The sequence below is a fragment of the Octopus bimaculoides genome, chromosome 14 (assembly GCF_001194135.2).
Source record: "Octopus bimaculoides isolate UCB-OBI-ISO-001 chromosome 14, ASM119413v2, whole genome shotgun sequence".
NCBI lineage: Eukaryota > Metazoa > Mollusca > Cephalopoda > Octopoda > Octopodidae > Octopus > Octopus bimaculoides.
The window spans coordinates 17824383-17850765 of record NC_068994.1 but is presented as its reverse complement, the minus strand read 5'-3'; the positions used below and the strand labels follow the sequence as shown (position 1 = coordinate 17850765).

The 26383-nt window shown below is 36.2% G+C and overlaps 2 protein-coding genes across 2 annotated transcripts in view; one reads left to right on the top strand and one right to left on the bottom strand.

Annotated features, from left to right (window-relative positions):
* The window catches only part of LOC106880657 (uncharacterized), a 39319-nt gene extending 38449 nt beyond the window's left edge, over positions 1-870 (bottom strand). Inside the window, exon 1 of the mRNA XM_014930702.2 lies at positions 737-870. The gene's annotated coding sequence lies outside the window, so the exon portion shown is untranslated. The remainder of the gene's footprint in view (positions 1-736) is intronic.
* A 29-nt stretch (positions 871-899) lies between these two features.
* The window catches only part of LOC106880656 (fumarate hydratase, mitochondrial), a 62758-nt gene continuing 37274 nt past the window's right edge, over positions 900-26383 (top strand). The window contains exon 1 of the mRNA XM_014930701.2: positions 900-1033. Within this exon, the coding sequence (XP_014786187.1) occupies positions 926-1033 (108 nt within the window). The 5' untranslated portion in view covers positions 900-925. The remainder of the gene's footprint in view (positions 1034-26383) is intronic.

Genomic DNA, 26383 nt, shown 5'->3' with positions numbered 1-26383 from the left:
AGTGGATTTGGTAGACGGAAACTGAAAGAAGCCCGTCGTATATATGTATATATATATATATATATATGTGTGTGTGTATGTGTGTCTGTGTTTGTCCCCCCAACATCGCTTGACAACCGATGCTGGTGTGTTTACGTCCCGTAACTTAGCGGTTCGGCAAAAGAAAGCTTCCCAAGAATAATTCCTGGGATCGATTTGCTCGACTAAAGGCGGTGCTCCAGCATGGCCGCAGTCAAATGACTGAAACAAGTAAAAGAGTATACTTATTAAACTGATATGCTAAAAGCAACAGCAGAATCGCACACATTTTTTTTTTTTTTTTTTTGCATAATCGTATGAATGAATCCCCATATTAAGAACACAAATTCACAAAACTTTTCTAAAAATTCCCCAAAAGTAAAAAGTTATGAGAAGTTATATGAGGTGCTGAAACCACAATCTCGCCCAGATGTTTTCGTTTAAGCGTGACAGCCCGCTTTTCGTTTCGTTTAAGTATGACAGCTTGACCGAGGCGAGAGTTGCTAGCCTAATTAGTTACTTAATTGAATTCGTGTGGTGATATCAATTTAATGATGATCCGTTCCAGAATCTTTTGACTGGTGTGAGTATTTTTGTTTTAATTTTCATTTCTTATTAAATATATTTTAGCTGTCGCGTCATTTAGTGAGGAACTGTCAAAGAAAAAAATTCATTTTACTAATACTGCTTTGAGTTATATATATAGCGTGAGACTTACCTATCGATTCTCCGGGGAAAAAAGCAAAATATAATCAGTCCTGAACGAGAAATGTGCAATTTGAAGGAAACGTAAAATCAAAATTTCCCGCTACAGGAAACAACTGTCACTAGCGACACACTACGATAGAAGACCTAGTAAGGGGGAGTAACTTATTCAAGCCGTTACGTTTCAACGGAAATTGCCGAAATGTTTCATTGTACAACGTTACACCGAATTGCTACAAAATCGATCGGAGTTCGACTGACGTTTTTTTGTCTACAACGGTTTTCGAGAGATAAATTTTACTCAAATATGGTAAAAAAAATCAGTATATTCACATCTTTTTTTTTTTTCAACTTTTCACTTCTCTCAATATTTAATCATTGAAAATGAAAGTCTAGCTGTTATTATTAATTACATAATATCTTGTTTAACATGGTTGCCCCCGTCCTTTACCACGTGCTGATTACAATAATAAAATTTGTAAATAGGTAATGGTGATACAGGAGAGGAAATTTTAATGTGCTGATTATATACCCGAGTTTAGATTTTAAGTTTCATTTTCATTTCGTGTTTAAGGATTCGCTTTCTGCAGGTTCCCCAACAAACTATTCGTTATAATTTCCTCTATCCATCTCTGCTTTTTACCTTGCCAGAGATGCAGCACGAACTCACGACACTCCAGTTGAGAGATTGATACCTTATTCGCTCTGCCATTGCATCTCTAAACGCTTTGAAATTGAATATGTAGCAACATATTGTTTCTTGCTGTTATAATATTTTAAATATCAAATACTAAATATACTATTTTTCTTACACAAATAAATATGCCATCATAATTGATGACTAATTTATATAGCAAGTAATCGTCATTGCTTTTTGTCGATGGCCAGAATAGTGCTGCGCAATGGTGTTGATATTCAACGATATTGCACATAATAAATATCCGGTCTATTAAAAAAAATACTTCAGATTTTTAGTGCTTGTGTCAAAGTAATAACAGTAAATGAATTGAGGATATGCAAAAATCTGCAGCTTTAGAAATGGGTAAAACTCGATATTACAGGTCGAGAATTCTGTAATCAAGAATTATGTTCAAGAATATTTGAATTAAATTTCGCATAAAATGGAATCATTACTGTTTTATAAAAATATATAAAACAAGCTGTTACGGAGTGAAATTGTTTACAATAATGTTGACAGTTCCTTCATCGAAACATCTCGTATGATAGAACATTCGTTTTGATCACATGAAAAGTTTGATAGGTACTTAATCGATACATATATTGTATTCCATAAATTATTTGCTCGGAATAACGGCTTAAAAAACAGCCTAGGTGGATATAGATTTTTTATTTTATTTTATAAATTTAGTTTATGTCAATAATTTCTAAGACATTTTTGAGCGAAGCATTATCAAAACATTGCCGAACGGGGGAAAAACCCCTGAAGTATATCGCTGACAGTGAACTATCTCTTCTTGCCTGAGATGTTTGGAGGGACTGGGCCACTAACAGCGAAGTTATTGTCATCATTAGCAGCTCGCCTCACCGAGGTATCTGGTGATGTCCGTGAGGGTACCTGGCTTTTCCACGTCTTAGCCTCGCCAACGCCCATGGTAATGCGAGCGTGCTGGCTTGCTTCAGTAGGGACAGTTGCATCTTTTGGTGTGCGGCCAACTGAAGCACTTGGTGCTGCATTGTTGTTGTTTGTTTGTTTTTTTTCTCTCCCCTCCCCCTTTTTTTCTAGTTATTCTTTTGTAAAATATATTCCTGCTCATATTTTGAATAAATTGAACAACTAATGCTTATTTCACTGACCAGAAGAAAAACTCATCTAATATCCGAAAATATTTCGAAAGATAATTCATAAGATTGTTTTGAGGTTACCGGTGAATGACAAGAATATGTGCTTTAAAGTAAAGTAGTCCTTTCTAAAGATTATCTACAACTATTACAGAAAATCTATGAATAGTCAAGTGCAAGTTTTTGTCTTAGGTATGTGTGTATGTATTTATGTATGTTTAATAACAAAATTTGGTTTTAACTTTTTTTTTCGTATAATTCTCTAAAGGATGAATGTATTAAGGAAAGATATTTAAGGTAAACAACAGATGTATACAAACTTTTGAAACTATAGTGTAAAATTTAACATTAAAAAGTTAAATGCCTTATCTTTTTATGTCAAGGTATTCTACATTTTAGTAAACTGATAGTTTTTATCTTGAAACTAAAATGAAAGTCAAATGTTCTAGTCTTACGTGCGTAAATATATATTTTATTGTTTTAGTAATTAGACTGCGACCAAGCAGGATCTACCCTAGTAACTTAACCTGGTTCCCGTTTTTAACGATTTCTCTTTACTGACTGGTTGAGTTCACCTATTGAGTTACTTTTAGAGAGTTATCTCCCTTCGGTGGCGTAAACCCTTTACTGTATTTGCGCCTACATCTCTCCTCCACCCCATCGTGTACACATATATGCACACACTATACACGAAGGGCTTCCACACAGTTTTCATCCACCAAATTCCACACGCAATACATTGGCGAACCAAAAACTATGGCAGAAGAAACATAAAGTGCTGTGTTGGGAAAGTGAACCCTAATCAAATAGCCGTGCTTTTAGAGAATGTTAGATATAGGTTTGACAATATTTGGTGGATATTGACAAACATTTATGCTGATAGATTTATTTTATTACTTGATGATATCTTGAAACTACATACTCGAGAATTCTAGCCTATTGATTCACATCGCTACATAGTAGTATCATCATTTTATATCTACTTTCCATATTGGCATGGGTTGGATAGCTCAGTGTAATCCAAGACAGTTTTTATTTGGCATTAGTGCCATGTTAAAAGCACCCAGCACACATAGTAGTTGATGTTAAGAAGGGCATCCAACTGTAGGAGCCAAACCAAATCAGACTGGAACTTGGTGCAACTCTCCTGCTTGCCAGCTTTGGTCAAACCATCCAGTCCATGCCTGTATGGAGAAAAGACATTAAAGGATGATGATGATGATGTGATGGCAGTTTTTTCATATCTGAAGATCATGGGAAAAAGAGGCACGCCCTCAAGTGGTTACAAGGGGTGTTGAAAAGTTCTAGCTTTGGATAAAAAACAAAATACAGGAGGATCAGTTAATTATGATCTTATTCAACATATTCCCCTCTCAGATTCACATTTTAATGTGCTGATTGTATACTGAGTTTAGATATTTTAAGTTCTGCACAATGGTATTGATATGCAATGACATTGCACATAATAAATATTCAGTTTATTAAAAAAAAAACACTCTTCTTGTTCCAATTTTTAGTGCATGAGTTAAGGTGATAACATTAAATGAATTGAGGTTATGCAAAGATTTGCTGCTGTAGAAGTGGGTAAAACTTGATATTACAGCCCAGGAAATCTGTAATTAAAAATTATGTTCAAGAATATTTAAATTAAACTTCACATAAAATGGAATCATAATTGTTTTGTAATATCAACTCCCAAATTCACACATTTATTGTAGAAGTCCTTCAGTTTTTTCTAAGCTTTGTAAAAGAACTGGGAAGGTTGGACCTCCAAGCAGACCTTTCACAATACCCTTAAAAGCCAGGAACTTTTCAGCAACTCCTCATAATGGATCCTTTCATGCATACTAAATCATCACTGTACTCATTGGTCCGTATCACTTCCCTGGCTGCTTTTCTGTACATGGTGGCTTGCATTCTCTTTCCAACTAGTTTCCCCAACAATCCTTGATGTTGCAGGGTTTTTCCTTCTTGCCTGCACTTGGTAGTTTTAAAGTGAGAATCAGTTCATGCAATCTAATTTCACTCTTTAGACTTGGAGGTCTGACCACAGTTGCTCAGTGGACTAAGACAGCTGTGGTAACCTGCAAGCTGTAGGTTTCACATTGGAGTGGCTTTCTCCTAGTTGAATTACTTTACAGGGCTGGAGAACTCCACCTACCTTGGAATTGCTAGAAGGGCATCAAAGATGTCACCAGACTGCCTGAGGGACTCTACACCCTGATTTACTGCTGTGGTTGACTCCCCTAACCTTTCATTTCCCAAGGCTGTGAGAGTTTATGTTTGGAATTTCTTCCATGACATGCTAATTAACCCATAACTGGAAACCTGATATTTGCTGCTATTCTGGGTCAGAGTAGACCTGGGAACAATAGTGGCTGAGAGGTGGTTCCACACTCCTCCAAACCTTGGAGCTCTCAAACCAGGGTCCCATTACTGGATGCAATTTAAAATCATATTTGTTACTACCCTCTTAAATGGGTCAGATGGATATGTCTCACTTGTGCATTTCATTTCTCGCTTGTTTTCTATGATTGAATTCCTTTCCTGTCACTAATCACTTCACAGAGTGTACTGGGTGCACAGAGTGTACATGGCATTAGCATGAGTAAGGTTGCCTTCTATCACACAAAACAAAAGAGACCTCCTTACTTGGTGATGTGTCTGTTCACTGAAAGCAAAGGGACCAAGGTGGTGGATAGTGGTTAGGGCAATGACAAGGAAAACCAAGATAAGTGAGTGAAGGAACAGCAGTATGATGGTAGAAACAGTGGGATAAGGATGCATAAAGATGAACGTTGGCAAAAGAAAGTTTAAAATCAATAATAAGTGATCTGAGAAGTGGGAATGATGACTGGTACTACAGAAAGACTGGTGATAGTGAATTGAGTACAAATGGATCTGAAAGCAATGCATAGGCCTAGTGATAGAGAAAAGAGTGATATGGTTGATGGTAATAGTAGTAGTATGGGGGCATGTGTTGTAACAATGTGTTGCTGCATCCACCATTTGTTGGTGCTTTCCTACTCCTGGTAGATGACACTTTTGCACCCCTCCAACCTTCCAACACTTGGGTCTGTTTGCATATTTGTTGATGAGGGTTTTACTAGGTCAGAATGCAAAACCTACTTTAACCTCTTTTTGTCACCTTTTACAACATGCAGAGGAAACGTTGGGTCTTTTCTTTGACATTGTCATCTCTACACAGTTGACGAGAGGGTTTAGGCAGCAAACAGATTTAACAGACACGCAGGACTTAAATGTAGATGTACTTCCCAGCCTTCTTCATTACCAACATTTTAATATACTCATTTCACCATACTTGCATGGGTGGGTGAGTCCTTTCCAAGACTGCATGTCACTCATCATTGGGGTCCTTTGTTATCTCTTTGAGGCTTAACATCCTGAGATCAGATTTAACTACTTCATTTCATGTCTTCTTAGGTTTCCCTCTTCCACAGTTTCCATCTATTTTTAAAACATGGCACTTCCTTGTTCAACTGTCATCCCCCATACATAACACATAGCTATTCCAGCACAATCTTCTCTTTTACACTCCATTTGATTCCTCTTATATCCAGGTTTTCTTTCAAATCATTTGCAGTCTATTTATATTAATATTATGCATCCAGCAAAGCATGCTTGCTGCTTTTCGTTCTAGCCTTTGCAAACCCTCTGCATCAGGCCTTGTGCCATATTTTGATGTAGCATCACATTTGTCCACAAACATCATACAATCTATCCTCCCCAAGAGAGAAACATTTGTTACCAGTAAAGTTAATAGGTCCCTGAAATTTTGTCCAACCTCTACTGTAACTTTTTATGCTTTCAAAGCATACCTACCACCTACACTGCTAAATTGGGTCACCTTGGTAACAGAAGTTATCAGCTACTTCTGAGGGACTATCAGAACATTTCAAAGAATCTATTTTACATGTTCTTGATGCTTACTGCCACCACATGTCTACTTTTTTCATTAGACTACTTGTAATTCCACTTTACCTCTTGTGCATCTACAGTTTACACTTAGCATACCCTATAGAATTTTCTACCACTCCTTTTCTACTTATAAAGTACAGCCTTTTCTGGTGGTAGCAGAGTCCTGTTTTCTTTCCTACTTACTAATACTTTAGTTTTTGTTAAGTTTAATTGAAGAGCTCTCAACTCTAGGTTTTGCTTCCAAGTCTGGAATTTCTTCCCTAATTCTTCTACAGATTTAGTTATAAGAAGTAGGTCATCATCAAGTAGGAGTTTTCTTAAGACAACTGATCTTAAACTCCTTTGTTATCACTTAGACTACTATGGTATATAGGGGACTGAGAACAGGCCTGATGGATCCTTACATGCATACTAAATCATCACTGTACTCATTGGTCCGTATCACTTCCCTGGCTGCTCTTCTGTACATGGTGGCTTGCACTCTCTTTCCAACTAGTTTCCCCAACAATCACCAGAGTGAGGAACCGTGACAGAGACCTTCTCCAGGCCTATCAAATGCTGGATGCACTGGCTTACTCCTAGCCAAGAATTTTTCTTACAATTGTCTCACTATGAAGAGGGTATCAGTAGTACCTCTTCCCAGTAGAAATCCAAACTTCATCTCATCTCATCTAATTCTTTTCTTAATCAGTTATGCTATAACTCTATAATTTTCAAAACTTGGCCGTCAGTGTTATGATGTGGGTATACATGTCTGGTGTAAAATGGTATTACACAAATAAATACTTGCCTGTGGTTATCTAAAAATAACTTTCTTAAAAATAAATTTCTTTTTCCAGCACTCAGAATTCCTTTCATATTTTTTAATAAATTCATCATTTTCTGCTTTTAGTTTGATTTCTTCTAATGTAACTGGTAATTCTTGTACAACATTACATAAAACATTTTTAATTTCTTTTTCTGTTCACAATGCTGCAATCACGGTATCCTCAAACACTTCAGTATTTTTTTTTGCATCAATTTTGATAAACAATCAGCATGTCCTAATTTCTTAGATGGTATAAACTGCATCTTAAAATCATAATTTAGTTATATAGTACCCCAGCATTGCAATCTATTAGCAGTATGGGTAGGCATTCCTTTCTTCCACCCATCATCATCATCATTGTTTAACGTCCGCTTTCCATGCGAGCATGGGTTGGACGATTTGACTGAGGACTGGTAAGCCAGATGGCTACATCAGGCTCCAATCTGATTTGGCAGAGTTTCTACGGCTGGATGCCCTTCCTAACGCCAACCACTCCGAGAGTGTAGTGGGTGCTTTTACGTGCCACCCATATACATATAATAATGGATGATGGTCAGTCTGTAGTTGAAAACTTCTACTGTGTAAGAATCTGAAATTTTTTTATGGCAAAAATAATTGCTAGATCCATTTTTGTCAATTTGGTTGTAATTTTTCTCTGCTGGTAGCAGAGAACATGAAGCATGGGCCATGGCCCTCATGTAACCATTCTCGTATTTATGTAGAATTACTGCTCTGATACCAAACTCACTGGCATCTGAAGCTAATAGAATCTCAATGCAGGATCGAAATGTGCTAAAGACAAATCTGATGTTAATATTTTTTTTAATTTTGTCGAATGCCTTCTGACAATTTTCAGACCAATTCCACTTTAAATCTTTTTTTAGTAAATTATTTAGTGGCGCTCTTACCTTGTGCATATTTGATATATAAATCTGATAATAGTTTGTAAGTCCAAAAAAATCTTGTAAGGTAGACCTATTTGTCGGAGGGGGCATATTTTTAATCATATCTGCCCTCGACAGATCTGTTCAATGATCATTCTTATCAATAATTTATCCTAAGTACTTAATTTTAGGCAAGAAAAATTTGCACTTCTCTTCACTCAGTTTGAAACTGTAATCTCTTATTTTTTCAAAAACATATTTCACATGCTCAACATGCTGATCTCAGGATTCACTCTTAATTAATATATCATCCAGGTAGGCCACTGCAAAATCATTCTCTGCAAGCATTTTATCCATCACTTGTTGGAACATAACCAGAGCAACTTTTATGCCAAACGGGAGCTGGTTAAATTTGTACAGACCTTTATGGGTATTAATTGTTAGTAGCTTAGTACATTCATCTTTCACTATTATTTGTAAGTAAGCATCAGAAAGATCTAATTTTGAGAACAATTTACCACCATTTAGTTTCGGGAAGATTTACTCAGAGCTAGATAATGTGTAGTTATATTGTCTTAAACATTTGTTTAGTCTCATTGAGAAATCTGCACATACACGAATTTTATTGTTCTTCTTTTTTACATACACTGTTGGAGATCTGAATAGTTGATCTTTTCAATCACTCCCATTTTTTCCCTTCTGTCTAATTCTTTGTTCACTTATTCCAGTGCTGCAAACGGTACAGTGCATTTGAGTTTGAAAACTGGTAATGAATTTTCTTTTACCTGAAATTTTGCTTTCAATTTATTGCAACTAACCCAACACGTCTGAAAAAAAAACACATCAGGGAACAACCTTTTCATTTCTGTTTATAAATTTTCTGACTCTGTATTTGAACTGGTGCACAACCTCATTACATTTTTACCAAAATTATTTATATGTAAATCCCATAAGTCAAACAGCTCTATCCAGTCAGTTCCAAAAAGGTTGCTTGTATTTTTTAATACACAAGCTTTTGCTTTTATAGTCTTACTGTGGAATGTAACATTACTGATAATTTTGCCTTTAAAAATTTATTTATTCCTTGAGACTCCACATGCAATCTTCAAAGTTTCTGTATTGTAGGTTTCCCAATTGTTTTCCATGTGTTTTTATTAATTAGGGTAATGTCACTACCTGTATCTAACTGTAATTTTACATTTGTATTATTAATTTTTACATACACAAATTTCCTTTGAGTCTTGTTTGTATTTTTTGTCGCTGTTAAACTGTTTCCACGATTTTTTCTGTTGAACCATTCCCTAGGTTTTATTTTACAGTGTGATTCTTTATGACCTATCTTACCAAACTTGAAGCATTTTCGGTTTTTATAAGGACAGCCAAATCTGTAGTGTAATTCTCCACATCCAAAACATGGGTTAATTTTCTGCTTTTCATTTCTTACTTTTGGTTGCCCTGCTTGTATATGAGAGTTAATTTTCTGCTTTTCATTTCTTACTTTCAGTCACACTGACTATATGAGAGAAGTTTCTCATTTCAATTTGCACCGTATCATGCCTTAGGTTTATTATTCTCTGGCATTCCTCAGATATTTCTTGTAGTGTTAGCTTCTGATTCTGTTCTAGTTTAGTCAGAATTCAGTTACAAATTTCCACATCTTTCTTTGCTGTTAAACCTTGCACGAAAATTAAGCATTTAAACATATTTGTTGTTAGTTCATTAATTTTTAATTTCTTGCATTCCCTATTAACGATTCCAGCGTATGTAATAAAATCTTCGTCCTCTTTTTTTGTAATATTCATGCATTGCCAAACGTGTATTAGATAAAGAGCTTTTTCACTGCAACCTTTGATAGAATATTTACCATTTCTTCAAAACAGACTTCACCTGGTTTCTTTGGTAATATGTAATTGCAATATTTCTCATGCTTGACTGGTGCCAACTTTCTCAACAAAAGTCGATTTTTCTTTTCCTCGTCTTGCAATTGGAGCATTCTTCACTAAAAATTTCCTCATACCTTCTAAAGTAAGCAAGAAAGATGGAGTTTGCAACCATGTCAAGGGTTAACAAACTAGATGTATTTTCTATTTCCTTCTGTATCAATTGTACTAACAGTTACTGTTGCTGTTGTTGTTGCTACTGTAATTGAATTACTGAAGCTAGTAAACCTTCCATGTTCCAACAACAATCTGTCCAGTATGAGCTTCGAATAATCTCATCACCAAAAGTGTTATAACATGGGTATACACGTCTGGTATGAAATAGCATTACACAAATAAATACTTGGTTGTGGTTATCTAAAAAATAACCTATCTCAGAAATATATGTTAACACAGAACGCACTCCATACTACTTGAATGTAGGTACTATACTCAGTATTCACTGTACTACTACTGACTGTTAAGCCAACATATGTCAAACTAACACGGTAAACCAATACAGTCGGACTAACACTGTCAAACTATGCTCTTGACAGTTCACTCAGCTCTTATTTATTGTAATCGGTTAGTCCAACTTCAGTCATGTGGGGGTGTTCAGAATTCTTCCATAACAGTCAACTTGATGCTTCTGTAATTTCTTTTGGCTTTGTAGCCATTGATGATGATACAGCTATGCCAATCATGGCTGTGACTGTAATAAAATCTTCCTGATTTACTATGCTCGTAACTAGTGCATGTTCCAATTTGCCAAACATTTCAATCATCTCAGCAACTGTACTCTCATATCTTAAATTGTTCTATCAACTGTACTGCTGCAAGTCTACTTGGAGTAAGACCTCTTTCTCTCATGTACACTCCTCATTCAACAACCTTTTATAATAGTGTTTCTGTCTCTTAATCAGTGTTCAGTACATATGTGCCTCTTTCACTCTGTACATACCTCTCCCTAATGACATTGATTTTCCCCAGCACACTGTCTTGTAATCTAGAATGCCTCTGGTCCTCTTCCTGTTTCTAGTATTCTTTGGTAGCTATTTGGTGTCACTTTCTGTTTCCCTCTTCCAGTCTTGTCTTTCTAAACATGTCTCTTCTCTATTATAACTCTACCTCACTATTTCACTACCATATCACTTTCAATTTGGTTGGGGGCTTTTCTTTGAACACAGATTTGATCAGCAATCCTCAACAGATTACTTTAAAGAAATTTCCGGTTTTGCTCCATTTTATAAATCTCTATCTCCTCTTTTCTGTCATAAGCTACAAAATCTCTGGATTTACAACCAGCTGAAGGCACTCTTAACTTCCAATGTCTTCTCTTTTGAAGTTGCTTTTTGTTTCTACTAATAACTATTTATACAATGGGTGTTGATCTTTGTCAATTTTGTAAATACATTAGCAGGAAAGCAAAAACATCTGTACCACATTCACAGCCTATATCTCATTCCAATACAGCATCACACTTTGTATTCAGGCGTCATACACTCTGCCTCTCTTACTCTCACTCTTTGATACTAGAGCTCACAAAGTGCGTAACATAAGACAAATATATGAACATGCATGTTCCACATACATGTACATCCATAAAATATATGGAGTTGTGCAATAACAATTCTTCCCCAAATTCTATAAATTTTTTACTTTTTAATTTTTTAGAAAATTTCTTTTTATCTTTTATCTTTTACTTGTTTCAGTCATTTGACTGGCCATGCTGGGGAAATGCCTTGAATTTTTAGTTCAATTGACTCCAGTGCTTCTTGTTTAAGCTTGGTACTTATTCCATTAGTCACTTTTAACAAACCACTAATTTACAGGTATGTAAACACACCAACACTGGTTGTCAAGCAGTGGGTGGGGGACAGATACACACACACATATATATGATGGGCTTCTTTCAGTTTCTGTCTACCAAATTCACTCACATGACTTTGGTTGGCCTCAAGCTATAGTAGAAGACATTTGCCCAAGGTGCCATGCAGTGGGACTGAACCTGAAACTATGTGGTTGGGAAGCAAGCTTTTTACCATGCAGCCCCCCCCACACACACACACACAATGGGCTTCTTTCAGTTTCCATCTACCAAATCCACTTACAAGGCTTTGGTTGTCCTGAGGCTATTGTAGAAGACTTTTGCCCAAGGTTCCATGCAGTGGGTCTGAACCCAGAACCATGTGATTGGAAAGCAAACTTCTTGCCACTCAGTCATGCTTGTACCTTTAGAAAAGTTCTTTGGCTTTCCATATTTTAAACACTGGAGATTATAATGATTCTGCAAAAAGAATAAAAACACAAATTCTATGTTTTTATAATCACTAAATTTAACTCTAATGCTAACCTTATTCTCAGTTTAATGATTAATACTAAAAACTTGAGCTATTTCTCAGTTGGATTTTTGAAATTGATACTGGCTACAATTACATACTCTTTACTCTTTTATTTGTTTCAGTCATTTGACAGCGGCCATGCTGGAGCACCGCCTTTAGTCAAGAAAATCGACCCCAGGACTTATTCTTTGTAAGCCTAGTACTTATTCTATCGGTCTCTTTTGCCGAACCACTAAGTTATGGGGACGTAAACACACCAGCATCGGTTGTCAAGCGACGTTGGGGGGACAAACACAGACACACAAACATATATACACACATACATATATATATATATATATATATATATATATATATATATATATATATATATATATACATATACATATGTACGACAGGCTTCTTTTCAGTTTCCGTCTACCAAATCCACTCACAAGGCTTTGGTCGGCCCAAGACTATAGTAGAAGATACTTGCCCAAGGTGCCACGCAGTGGGACTGAACCCAGAACCATGTGGTTGTTAAGCAAGCTACTTACCACACAGCCACATGTAAACTCTTCTACAATTTTTCTCTCTGGCTTTAATTGTGTTTTATCAAATTAAAATGACAATCCAATACCTCAAATTCAATTCTATATTTCTGAAATGAGGAATTTATATATAATGTATACTGTTCATAAAGATTGACCTATAAGAACCCTCTGCTGGCACCACATAAAAAGCACCCGTGCCAGCTTCACATAGTAGTACTTGTGGTGGTGCCACATAAGGGCACTTGTGCTGATGCTATGTAAAATGTATTCATGCTGGCGCCATTTAATAGCACCTGTACCAGCGTCATGTGAGAGCACCCATGCCAGTGTCACATAAATAAAACACACTCAGCACACTCTGTAAGGTGGTTGGCATTAGGAAGGGCATCCAGCTGTAGAAGCCAAGCCAACTCAGACTGGAACCTAATGCAGCTCTGGTCAAACCGTCCAATTCATGCCAGCATGGATGTTTAAAGATGATATTGATGGTGGTGGTGTCCTTATTTTGATTGTTGCTTTCACTACATTTGTACACGCCAGCCTTCTTCAGGTGTCTTGTGTTGAACTTGGTTGTTGTGTCGGAATTTCAAACCTAAGCCTTCAACGCTGAACACCTGAAGAAGGCTGGAGCATACAACAGCCAAAATGTAGTGAAAGTAACAATCAAGATGAGGGTGTCAGTCTGACTAATATAAACAGTATACATAGCACAGAGTCAAGGCATGTGGCTTAGTGGTTAGGTTATTCGGCTCATGATTGCAAGCTCATGAGTTCAATTCCTGGTGATATGTTGTGTCCTTGAGCAAGGCACTTTATTTCATGTTGCTCCAGTCCACTCAGCTAGCCAGTCTTGTCACACTGAATCTCTCTGAGAACTATGTTAAGGGTTCATGTGTCTGTGGAGTGCTCAGCCACATACATGTTAATTTTATGAGCAGGCTGTTCCATTGATTGGATCAACTGGAGCCCTTGTCGTCGAAACTGACGGAGTGCCAGTTTGCATAGCACAAACTCATATATGTACCTACAAAGAAGCGAAAACATTTCTAATTTTAAAAAAAGTCTAGGGTAGCTAAAAACCTTTTGTAGGTCACTGTTTGTGTGTATGTGTGTGTGTGAGAGAGAGAGAGAGAGAGAGTGAGAAAGAGGTGTTTGAGTAGGTAGTTCCATGTTTCTGTGTCCAATGTAGTGAAGAATCGGGGGGGGGGGGGATAATTTTTTTTACACCTTTAGTTTACAATAATCTAAATTTATTTAACCTTTTAGCATTTACATTATTACTCTGTCAAATGTAATGTTTCTTTATCCCCATTGTTATGAATAAATCTCATAACTTTAAAACTTTGATGATGTGAGTGTTTATTTTTAGAATGACACTGTAAAATAGGTGTGAGAGCCTGGATCCGGTCAGTTTGAAATATAACTAGTAAAATATTTGGGCCAGATATATGCAGCTTAAATGTTAATGGGTTAATGCTTCACATTTTCTTCAATATCTATATCTAGAGACATTTTTGCATTGTTGCGCTTCATGAGTATGGAGGACTAACATATGATTGTTAGAATTATTATAATAGCTGTTTGTGTTACTATTTTATCATTATTATATTCATTACTAATATTGTTATTATCATGCTATTATTGTTGTCATCTTTATTATTAATCTTGTTATCATTATTATTGTTGTTGTTGTTAGTATAATTAAAATTATTGATACCTACTCTTTCTCTTAACATTAATGATAGAAATAACTAGATTCTACATACACTGACCCGAAAACCCAAAACAATACCTCATCTGTGTGTTTATAACCATTCATACTCAAACTTCTTCCAACTACTAAACATTGACCCAAATGGCATTCCCCAACTCCTTATTTTTCCAGCTCTCAACCCCCCCCTCTATCCCTTCCTTCTACAGGGAAGCAGTAACAGATGCCAATATGCTATATTCAACACCCACTGCTAGTGAGAACAACTCATTGAAGCTCCTACACAAAGTGACCACCCCTTTTCCCCTTAACAGTAGTTCTCAACCATTTTTTGTAGCTATGGACCCCTTTGATTCCTATTTTATTGGGGTGGACTCTAAAATACCCTATTATTATATTTTATGATTAAATATTATTAGAGATTGTATAAAAGAAATTAAAACATTTTCTGTATTGTAGAAATAGAACCAGTTTATTGTACATAATTTTTAATGAACAAAATCTTATATGGACCTTCAAGGGTCATATGGACTTCACTCGAGAACCACTACCCTTAACCTATCATTTGGTTATCCACTATATTGTTCTGGTTCACTTTGGCTTTGAAGAAATACAGGATCTATTTCAAAACGGGGGCACCAGTATTTTCTTAACGAAACACTTTGAAACTTGGGACACTGGTAGAACGTGTCATATAAAACATCTTTTACTCTTAGTCTTCTTAACAAAAAAACGTACATCGCAAGTTATTCCATGTTAAAGTTGTCGTATTTCTGTAATTTCAACCAATCACTGACGTCTATTCAGCTGAATAGAGTTACTGCTGGGCGGTCATAAAAATGTTATTCCCTGTGACATATTTCATCCGGTTTAATCGTAATTTATACGCATATATTGTTTATATAATAAATTACGCTGTGCGTATCTATGTGTGTAACAATTTTAGAGTTCAGATTCTAGAGTTAGGGTTAGGGTTAACAGTCTAGTTAGGGTTAGAGTTAGGGGATTAATACGATATACACCGTTACAGCGCTAACTGTTTTCAACTGAATAGACGTCAGTGATTAGTAGAAATTATCGAAATAAGACAATTTTTTACATGAAATAAATTTGAATGCAAAAATGTTTTTCTGTTCTATAACACAAAATAGATAATTATACGAAGTTTGAAAGTCTTTCGGTACCAAAAACACTACGTAAAACATAAATGAAAACTGGTGCCCCCGTTTTGAAATAGATCCGAAATACAAGTATGTATTAAAACAATTGTATGATTAAAAGGCATCACCTTGTTAATATGTATAATTATACATACAAAGAAAGTATTGGGGTTGATTTGTTTGACTACCTACCACAACTACTGCCAAGGCTTTGGTTGGATCGACACTGTAGTAAATGGTGTCACACAGTGGGACTGAAACCTGAACCATGTGAGTGGAAAACAAACTTCTTACCACACAGCCACGAGCCAAGAGTAATAATTCAAGGTAGCCAATGGCATGTATTTGAACAACAAAGATGAATAAGGGTAAATGAAATATCAAATAAGATAAATTCTTGATTTATTGAAACTTTCTGCTTCCAAAGAAGGTAGAACAATTAATTGCTTGGCAGTAATTGAAACCAACTCTAAAACAAGAAGAAGTAATCTCAGGAATCAAGAATCTCTGAAAGTTGATATACTAAGGAAAAGACAGTTTGATTATCCAGAGACAAAAGAACAACTGTTGACATGTTTCTTCCTCAACAGCTGTCATCAGCATAGCAGTTGCCATGATGTGTGTGGCCCCATTTTAATGTTTGGCTCTTAAACTGATATGTGCATTGAGATATATTTGAGTTGTATGTGGTGAAAATCCCTTTGTATAGAAATAGTATCTAGAAAATGACTTGGGTTGTGTATTGTGATTCATGTATTTTGGCAGTATCCCATATATATTTCAATAACATTGTTATTAATAGCTAATTGGCATAAGACATAAATTCAAACAATTGAGTGTTTTATGAGTACATTATATGTAGAGTAGAAGCTGATGCTTGTGCTGTACCTGTTAGCAAGATTACAATGATTAACCGAATAATTTTTTTTTTTTTTCTTTTTTGGTATGTGGTCCCAGGGCGGCAGTTACATGGTACTGCATTGTGGGGATTATTCTCAGGAATGGAGGAAGTAATACTGTCTAAGGAGAGGTTAGAGATAGGGGTAGATTGGTCCATGTTAGTAACATTATTATTATTTCTATCATTTCTATTATTTATCTTACCTGTATTTGTGGTGGAGGTCAGGATACTAGTATTCGGGATAGTGTCGGTACGATTGGTTGGGTCTTTGTTATGGTCTGAAGCAGTGTTTCTCAACCTTTTCACCCTTGGTAACCCTTAAAATAAATTATATGTCTCAAGGAACCCCTGCACAAAGAAATTATATACTATATCTCTCTCATATATTTTGCATTGTAGTTCACGTGGTAAATATCATGAATATATATATATATGTGTGTATATATATATATGGTTGTTATATTTTTTGATAACATAATAGGTTAGATAGGATGATGTCTATATTACAATAACCAATAATATGTTGTGCATGTATAGTAATATTACGATCATGAAATTAGCATTAGCTTATCTCACTCTTTCTTGTTGAACCCTAGGATTCCGGGGAAACCCCAGTTGAGAAACGCTGGTCTAAAGTATTGGGTTCAATGCTGGAGCTATGTATGTGTTAGGCGCTAGTGTATTCAAGAGTTGTTTTGGTGTATATTTTGATAGTAGAGAGAATCTTTTCGTCTATTAGAGGCTGTTATAATAGACTCTAAATTGGGCAGGGAAAAGTAGGATAGCTTTAAAGTAGATCTATTAAAGATAGAGTAATATTTATGTTGCCAAGAGAAGTTGGAGTCTAATATATTAAAAAAGGATTTGGCTAAGTTCTTAACGTTTAATGAGAAGAGAGACGTATACCATAGAATAGAACGTCCACCACTTTTTTTTTTTTTTTTTTTTGGTTGCCCATATTTTTAGATATTAGAGGCAGGTTATAGGGCCCATTATTGCTAGCTGTTTTTGATTTTGATTAGTGTTATGTGTGTGGGTGCTAAGTTGTCTTAATCTGTGTTCTCCCAGGGTTCTAGTATAGTGCACATATAGTCTGTTATAATTATGATGGTTAGCATGTCGTGGTGATATAACTTGAGATATATGTTGTTTGAGCCTAGTATTAGTGATGTATTTTATTTGTTGGGAAAAGCCAGAAATTTGGAATTGTGTAAATGTATGAATTTTAAACATACACACACACACACACACAGAGAGAAAATCTACCTTTTATAGATAAGATACGTATTACAATTATGTATATTTTAGTACATGAAAATTGTAATATATTTTATATGGAAACTCATTTATATTGATTTCAAATTTTGGCACCAAGCTAGCAAGTTCAGGCAGAGGATAAGTTGATTACATTGACCCCAGTGCTCTACTGGGACTTACTTTATCAGCTGTGAAAGGATGAAAGGCAAAGTCGACCTTGGCAGAATTTGAACTCAGAACGTGAAGGCAGATAAAATGCTGCTAAGCATTTTGCCCTGTACAGTAATGATTCTGCCAGCTCTTTGCCTTAATACTTTTGTTGTGATATTTCTGTTGAGATGCTCTGTGTTTCTTTCAATCAATTTTAAATATAACAAAGAATTTAGTAAAATCACTTAGTTATCATTAAGCTAGTGGCTAGGAACATAAATTGTGACTAAGGTTTGGTGGAAGATTTTAATTCAGAACTTTTGAAAACAAGACATTTGTACTACAGAGCCAGAGGTGGCTGCAGTCGGGTTGGTTTCAAAAGGGTTAATCTTTTAGCTTTTAAACCACCTATATCTGGCCAAAATAAAGTCATTGAAATTTAGAAGCTACAATATAACCCATGAATAATTAAAAACAATGTGAATAAATAAGCGTCACATATGACAGAGTAATCTGAATGCTAAAGGGTTAACTCATATTAACCATAGGAAGTATGTGCAGTGAACTATATTGAATAAAATATGTGTATTGTGATGTATATATATATTTCATTGTAATATCTTTAAATGTATTAAAGTATGTCGTAATGTATTAAATGTATGTCATAATGATGTTTTTATTATATTTGTATGGAATGCATGCTACACTGATTATTGATAGTATACACTACTTTTGGTAAATGAGCTTTGATCATAACGTAGCTTGGCTATGTATGTTTTTTAACAAATATATGGAAATGTATGGTATGTTGATGCATTTAGCAAATACCTGTTTTAGCTTGCTTCTTTTAAAAAGTTTTACGGTATGTGAGTATGTATATTCATTATTAAGATTAAAACAAAATGTTGTGATCTACAATTTCTAACTCTGCAGTGGTTTTTATTTTATATTTTACTTCCATTTGGTTTTCATTTTAGTTCTAATACAGTTCTTATACTATTTCATTGTATAGAAGATATTTTCAAACAAAGTTTGTGTGAAAATATACCATGTACACAAACACACACTCTTTTCCTCGCTGGTAGACAATCTTTGCTTGGTGTAACACCAGCACCAGGTACCTTATGTGCTGTTAACAGAGACCAGTCTGTTGGAAGCTTTTGGGTCAGGTTTGAGGATACTATTCTCCCCCTCTGGGGGCGGGGCTGTAAAGTGTCATGAGCTTTGCCTTCTCTCATATGTGTGTGTGTGTGTATGGGGAGGGGACAAAATTAGTAACCAGGGTAAAATGAGTAATTTCTGGTTTCTAGTTATTTTCTCCCTACCTGTTTGAAATCATTAAATCACAAGTATTGCATCATCTTTAGGAGTAAAAATTGGTCAGCATAGTTGCTGTCGTTGAAGTTGAGGGAGTCTGAAACATAGTGAAGTGACGGGTACTTTTTTTTTCAAGAAATTTTTCCTCAACTTTGACCTGATTGTAATAGAGGTTGCTAATAAAATATCTGGATAATTTGGGGTGTTTAACAATCAATATTCGTTTCTCTATTGGATTCCAAGTCAATTTTTCCCTAAGGTTCAAAAAAATAATGTCTAAAATGGGGTAAAATGAGTAATGAATAATTTCTTCTCTTTAACTGCATGGTATGTAAATATATCACAAACAGACACTCCAACACATCATGAAGAAGCTATAGAGAGTATTTTATGCTGAGGTTTTTTTATATTTCATCAAGTTTCATTAATTTCATATCTTGTGTCATTTTTCCCTGACCTCTTTCATTTGACCTAGATATTTTAATTTTTTTCTTTTTAATATTTTGCATTTCTGATGTCTATTGATGTGTATGAGTCTGTTTTCAAATGTTATTCTGGAGAATTGAAGCGGCAAATTTACCTTTCTTTGGCTTACTCATTTTGCCCCCGCCAAATTTGTCTTTTATATGCTCAAAGAGAACGGCAATAATTTTCTGAAATAGTGTTCAGATTATGTTATAATGTTTTTAATGCATTTAGGGAAGGCTATTTGCTTAGCTGATATAGTTTTTTCAGGCTTTGTGCCTTTATTATTATTATTATTAAGATGGCAAGCTGGCAGAATCGTTAGCATGCTGGGCAAAAATGCTTAGTGGTATTTCATCTGCCACTATGTTCTGAGTTAAAATTCTGCCAAGGTCAACTTTGTCTTTCATCCTTTTGGGGTCAATAAATTAAGTATCAGTTGAGCACTGGGGTCGATATAATCAACTTACCCTTTCCCCAAAAATTTCAGGCCTTGTGCTTATAGTGCAAAGGATTATTATTATTTTTATTATTAAGGCGGTGAGCTGGCAGAATTGTTAGCACGCTGGACAAAATACTTAGCGGTATTTCGGCCATCACAACATTCTGAATTCAAATTCTGCCGAGGTCGACTTTGCCTTTCATCTTTTGGGATCGATAAATTAAGTACTAGTGAAACACTGGGATCGATGTAATCGACTCGTCCCCTCTCCCAAAATTTTAGGCCTTGAGCCTTCAGTAAAAAGGATTGACTTTGCCTTTCATCCTTTAGGGGTCGATAAAATAAGTACCAGCTGAACACTGGGGTCGATGTAATCGACTCATGCCCTCTACAAAATTTCAGGCCTTATGCCTATAATAGAAAGAATTATTATTATTATTATTATTATTATTATTATTATTATTATTATTATTACTATTATTATTTTTAATAAGTTGGCAAGCTGACAAAATCGTTATCGCGCTGGACAAAATGCTTAGCAGTATTTTGCCCATCGCTACATTCTGAGTTTAAATTCCGTCAAGGTCAACTTTGCCTTTCATCCTTCTGGGGTCGATAAAATAAGTACCAGTTGAACACTAGGGTCAGTGTAATTGACTCATCATCTCCCCCAAAATTGCTGCCCTTGTGGGTTTGTGTTTGGGCTCCTGGAGATGCAGGTCAATACTATCAGGTGGTGTCGTTGGACGCTGGACCAATGGACCAATTAAACTGCTCAGGGTCTGGTTTGGTCCCAACCTCCATAAAGATAAGAACTGCGATGAGATGGTGAACATGGTGGCCAGTCTTACCTAGAAATGGGCTGAGAGTAAGCTGTCACTAAAAAGTCAGGCAAAGGTGGCGAATGCCTACATCACCTCTGTTATCATTTATTGTCTGAGCATCGTGCTTTGTCCCGGTTACTACTTGACCAGGTTGGAGCATCTCTTAATTAAATTCTTGTGAAAGGGACACGTTCCAATGGTTAGGTGGTCAATCTGTTGCCAGCACCCTCTGAGTGACAGATTAGGTTTGCCGTAGCTTCTAATGTGCAGACATGCTCTTAAGTTGCGTCACCTGCAATGCTTTCTGGATGGCAAGCGTGTGTGAGCTCCGTTTGGGAGGCACGTATTTCTGTAGTACGTCTCTTTGACAGAGCTGCAGTCCTGGGTGAAGAGAAGACCGAGACTGGGTGCTTGGCACATAAAAAGTCGTCAGGTGCTCACAGCTTCCTACCAGTTGGTCAGTGGGATCGGTGAATGTTCCACTTTAGAAATTTATAGAGGATTAGTGGCAGAGAAATGCAACGACATTCTTGGGGAGACTCTAGACATCGACGAAATCAAATTGGCCAGTCTGTTCCAAAGGACTTTCTGGTCGGGAACTATCATGGATACCTTCCAGCAATGCTACCAGGGTGGGAATTACTGATTCGAGATAAACTTTACAGGCATGGATGTCCTGTCAGACAGGCTTGTCCAAGATGCGTGAGGAGTGACGAAACCATTCTGCACACACTTGTTCCGTGTCTGGGCATTGCTGACTTGTAGGATTATGTCCAACAGCTGCTATCACGTGTCCATAGTGATGATTGCCCTGCTGCCCTCCTTTAATCGGGCAGGCAATGCAGTTTTCCTTTGCCTGGTAGCTGTGGTGAAAGAGGTCTGGTGGACGAGGCTGAAAGGCATGAGAACAAATACATTCCTCTTTAGTAGAGGTCTCATTGACTTCTTCAAATTTCACTTGAAAAGGAAATTGGGGGGGGGGCGCAAGGGAAGTTGCTATTCTCAAGTGAGTTTATTGAAAGGTGAGTGAAAGTTGCAAAAATGGCAAGAGTGGATGGTACCTCTCTAAGTGTAGACCTGTGAATTGGAGAGGGCACTTACCCTTGGTATTCTGGGAGATCTTGGAAATGAGGTTCCTCGGTTACTCCTAGAAGTCATCCTATATCATGAGGACTACATCTCCCCCCCTTTTATGTTGAGCTTTGTATACTATATATATTTCCCTTCCTTTTCATTGTATACCGTGTATACTTTTATTTGTTTATTTATTTTATCATTTTATTATATATAAACTCCCATACTTTATATCTCTTTGTGTTGTCCCCCTCATCCTTCACCCTGGTGGCATAAAAGAAATCATTATTATTATTATATGTTTGACTTTTGCTTTGCATTTGTACAAGTCGGCTCCAAGTCTCACCCAGAGACCTCAAGAGACAACAAGTTAGAAGTTCATGTTGGTGTTATGCCTTGGGTGTCATATATTTGGTTTTGTATATAGTATTGTTCTCGAGAATGTTTAAGAAAACAAGAAAATTATGAGTTTGTTTAAAAATTTGAGATTGCATAGATAGTATTTTACATAGGATATGGGCAGTTCCCACGAGCACTATCTTTTGAATTTCTGCCATTTTGGGGTTTCCTGGTATCTGAGCTAGATAGCAATCAGTCCCTTTTGCTAGGACACCTATAACAACAGGTATTGTTTTAGTCTTCAGGTTCCACATTTTGCCAATTTCTATTTCAAGATCTTTATATTTGCTCAGTTTTTGGTAGGTCTTGACAGATACATTTATATTGATTGGGACAGTCATATCAATGAAGAGGTATGATTTTTGTCTGAAGTCTTTCAATATAATGTCTGGCCTATTTGCATCTATCTTTCTGTCAGTTTGAATGGTTAAGTTCCAGAGGAGTGAGATGTGATAATTTTCAAGCACTGGAGGTGGTTTGTGTTCCAACCAGTTTTTATCATGGGGCAAGTCCAGGTTTTTGCAAATTACCCAGTGAATATATTATGCTGCTCTATCATGCCTGTTGAGATACTCTGTAGGTGCAAGAAGACTGCACATGGAGACAACATGATCAATGGTTTCATTTTGTTGTTGACATACACGACATGTTGGGCAGCTGCTGTTCTTTAATATGTTGGCCTGGTAGTTTCTTGTAGGTAGGCATTGATCTTGGACTGCTATGATAAACCCTTCTGTTTCTGATTTTAAGCCAGAAGCCATTAACCGTTGATGGGTAAGGGCTTTGTCAACATCAGCATTATTAGCTCTCTTTGGGTATTTATTATTATTATTACTTAAAACGTCGCACAGTATCCAATGTCGTGATGTTGTTGATTGAAGATATTGTGTCTACCTGGGGTTTGTACAGTCTGTCAAGTCCACAACAAGGACCTCAGACAGACAGTACTTTACGCAATATGCATGCAGTCCCAAGTAATGCTGATTTTTGCAATACACCTAGATTGTAGGGTATTTCTGAAGTTTTCAGATGTTTTTTTCAGGTTGGGTGGTATTGAACCCAATGCTCCGATGACAATATGGACAACCTTTGACTCTCGTAGCTGCCACTTCTTGGCGATCTCAATTCTCAAGTCTCCAGATTTATATTATTATTATTATTATTATTATTATTATTATTATTATTATGGCGAGCTAGCAGAGTTAGCACACTGGGCGAAATGCTTCGCTGTATTTCTCCCGTTGCTACGTTCTCAGTTCAAATTCCGCCAAGGTCGACTTTGCCTTTCATCCTTCCAGGGTCGATGAAATAAGTATCAGTTCAGCACTGAGGTCGATTTAATCGACTGCACCCCTCCCCCAAATTTCAGGCCTCGTGCCTATAGTAGAAAGGATTATTATTATTATTAACAAGGTGGTGAGCTTAGCAACATTTCATCCGTCTTTACGTTCTGAGTTCAAATTCCGCCGAGGTTGACTTTGCCTTTCATCCTTCCTAGTTCGATAAAATAAGTACCAGTTGTAATCGACTGTCCCTCTCATTGCTGGCCTTGTGCCAAAATTTAAAATCATTATTAGTAGTAGTAATGATAATAATATACATATACATACGCACACATATACACATACATATAAATACATGTGTGTGTGTGTGCAGATAGACATTAAATTATCGAGTAGACGTTTGACAAGCCAGATAATTTATTAAACCTGTAGAGTAAATATCAACTGTATCATCAACAGAAAATTAGGAGAAAAAATGTAAGCAAATTATATTCTGTAAAGTTGCGAACGAGAAACAATACGAAAAGGGAAAACGACAATCAGTCTGTGGAAACATTGATTGAAAACCTTGCTGAAGATTACGCTTAAAGTGAAATTGCATGCCAATACTGTTTTTTCATGGACGCAAAATCACTTTCGTATTAAAAATCGATCGTTAGTTGATCGATCGTTCTGAAAAGCAAAAGGGTTTGGTCGTAAATACTAAAAACAAGCACACATCCTGAAAAGTCAACTTTCATTACTATTCAGTGACTGCAAAACCATGCTAGTGTGTTTCACCAACCAAATCTTTATCGGATTTTGGTATTCGATATTTGGGGGAGATGCTTTATAGATTTCTCAGCACCTCCTTATTAACTTCCCATCTCTTGTCCTTTTATAAATGCCGGCTTGACGGTCTTATATTATATCAGTTCTTAAAATCAAGTCAGAGATGGATAAAAATATCTACAATAGGTCAGCATTCTGTTCAATGGAGATTAGTATCTCATACTAGAAAAATTGTTATCGAACTCTCCTTGTGCATCACTTAATGTTCGTGAAAAGCAATCTTTTATTCTAACTATCAAAATAGCGCTGCTAAATAAATTAATAAAGAAATTGACAAAATCTTATCAAGCTAGTGAAAATAATATTTAATGATCTTCATTTCTTTTTCATGCTTGTTTCATACTCTGTCATCATTCTATTTGAATTCTAGTTTTCATTTTGTGAGTCTAAAAATGCAGTGTTTGCGTGTAAAAAAAAATGCATTCATTGTGTGTACTCGTGTTCATTATGTAATGACTTTCATTTCTCTTAGAAAAAGTATTCATTAAAATTTAGAATACACATTAATTTCTTCTGGCGGGACGCAAGCGTCTTTGTAAGAATGATATGGTTGAACAATTCAGCTGCAGTTGGATATTTATTTCAGGATTTTAACTCGGAAATGTTAATGTAGCTAAATATATAGTATGGAAATAGCTCGTCTGGTTATTTAATTAATCATTTGCGCCACTTCACTTAATCTAATAATAATTGTCCTTGTTGCATGGCAAATAGTACTGAAGTGACTGACTGGAGACTAGGGGGTTATCCAGACTGTCTGGACTGTTGCTATGTAGGAGTGTAGTGGAAGTTAAGGCAGGTTTCATTCATTTTGCAGCCTGATTTTTATATATAAGATCAAAAGCTTGTTCGTGCATTTCATATTTCCTTGGGCCAGACAGAAAAGTATTTCTATAAAGAATTGTGTCGTGTACTGAAGCATTTGATGTTGACATGTTTGTATGTAGGTGGGCAATGTTGTCAGTCAAAATTCCAGTAAATTGCAGCTACAATTTATATGGTATCCTTGGTTCCAGACTTGTGCCAGATTATCCGTTTTTTAGTGGATTAGCGGAAGACATAAAAATAATCCGGAATAAAATACTAGTAGACTGCTGCCAGGTTAAACTTCTTTTCTTTTTTTTCGTTACTGAATCTTCACGGCACCCGTTTCTTTATTCACTAGAAAAACATTATAAAGGTGGAAATATGCTTCCAATCCTTCAGCTGTAATAATGTGAAGGTGCAACTATTTAAAGCAAAGTCTAATGCCGTGCTCTAACTTCCTAACCACCGGTACCCTATCTAGAAACATAACTAAAGGGCATTACTTTTTCCATATTTAATAACGAACCATGTAATTCACACTCTGGAAAATGTATTTCTGTAAAATTTCCGAGGGTTCCATTTCACCCCACCCTGTTTTCCGGACCCAAAAAGGGTCACCGGAATTCATTCAACGAAAAAAAAAAAAAAAAATCCAATGCATAGGCACAGGAGTGGCTGTGTTGCTTACCAACCACATGGTTTCGGGTTCAGTCCCACCGCGTGGCACCTTGGGCAAGTGTCTTCTATAGCCTCGGGCTTATGAGTAGATTTGGTAGACGGAAACTGAAAGAAGCCTGTCGTATATATATGTATA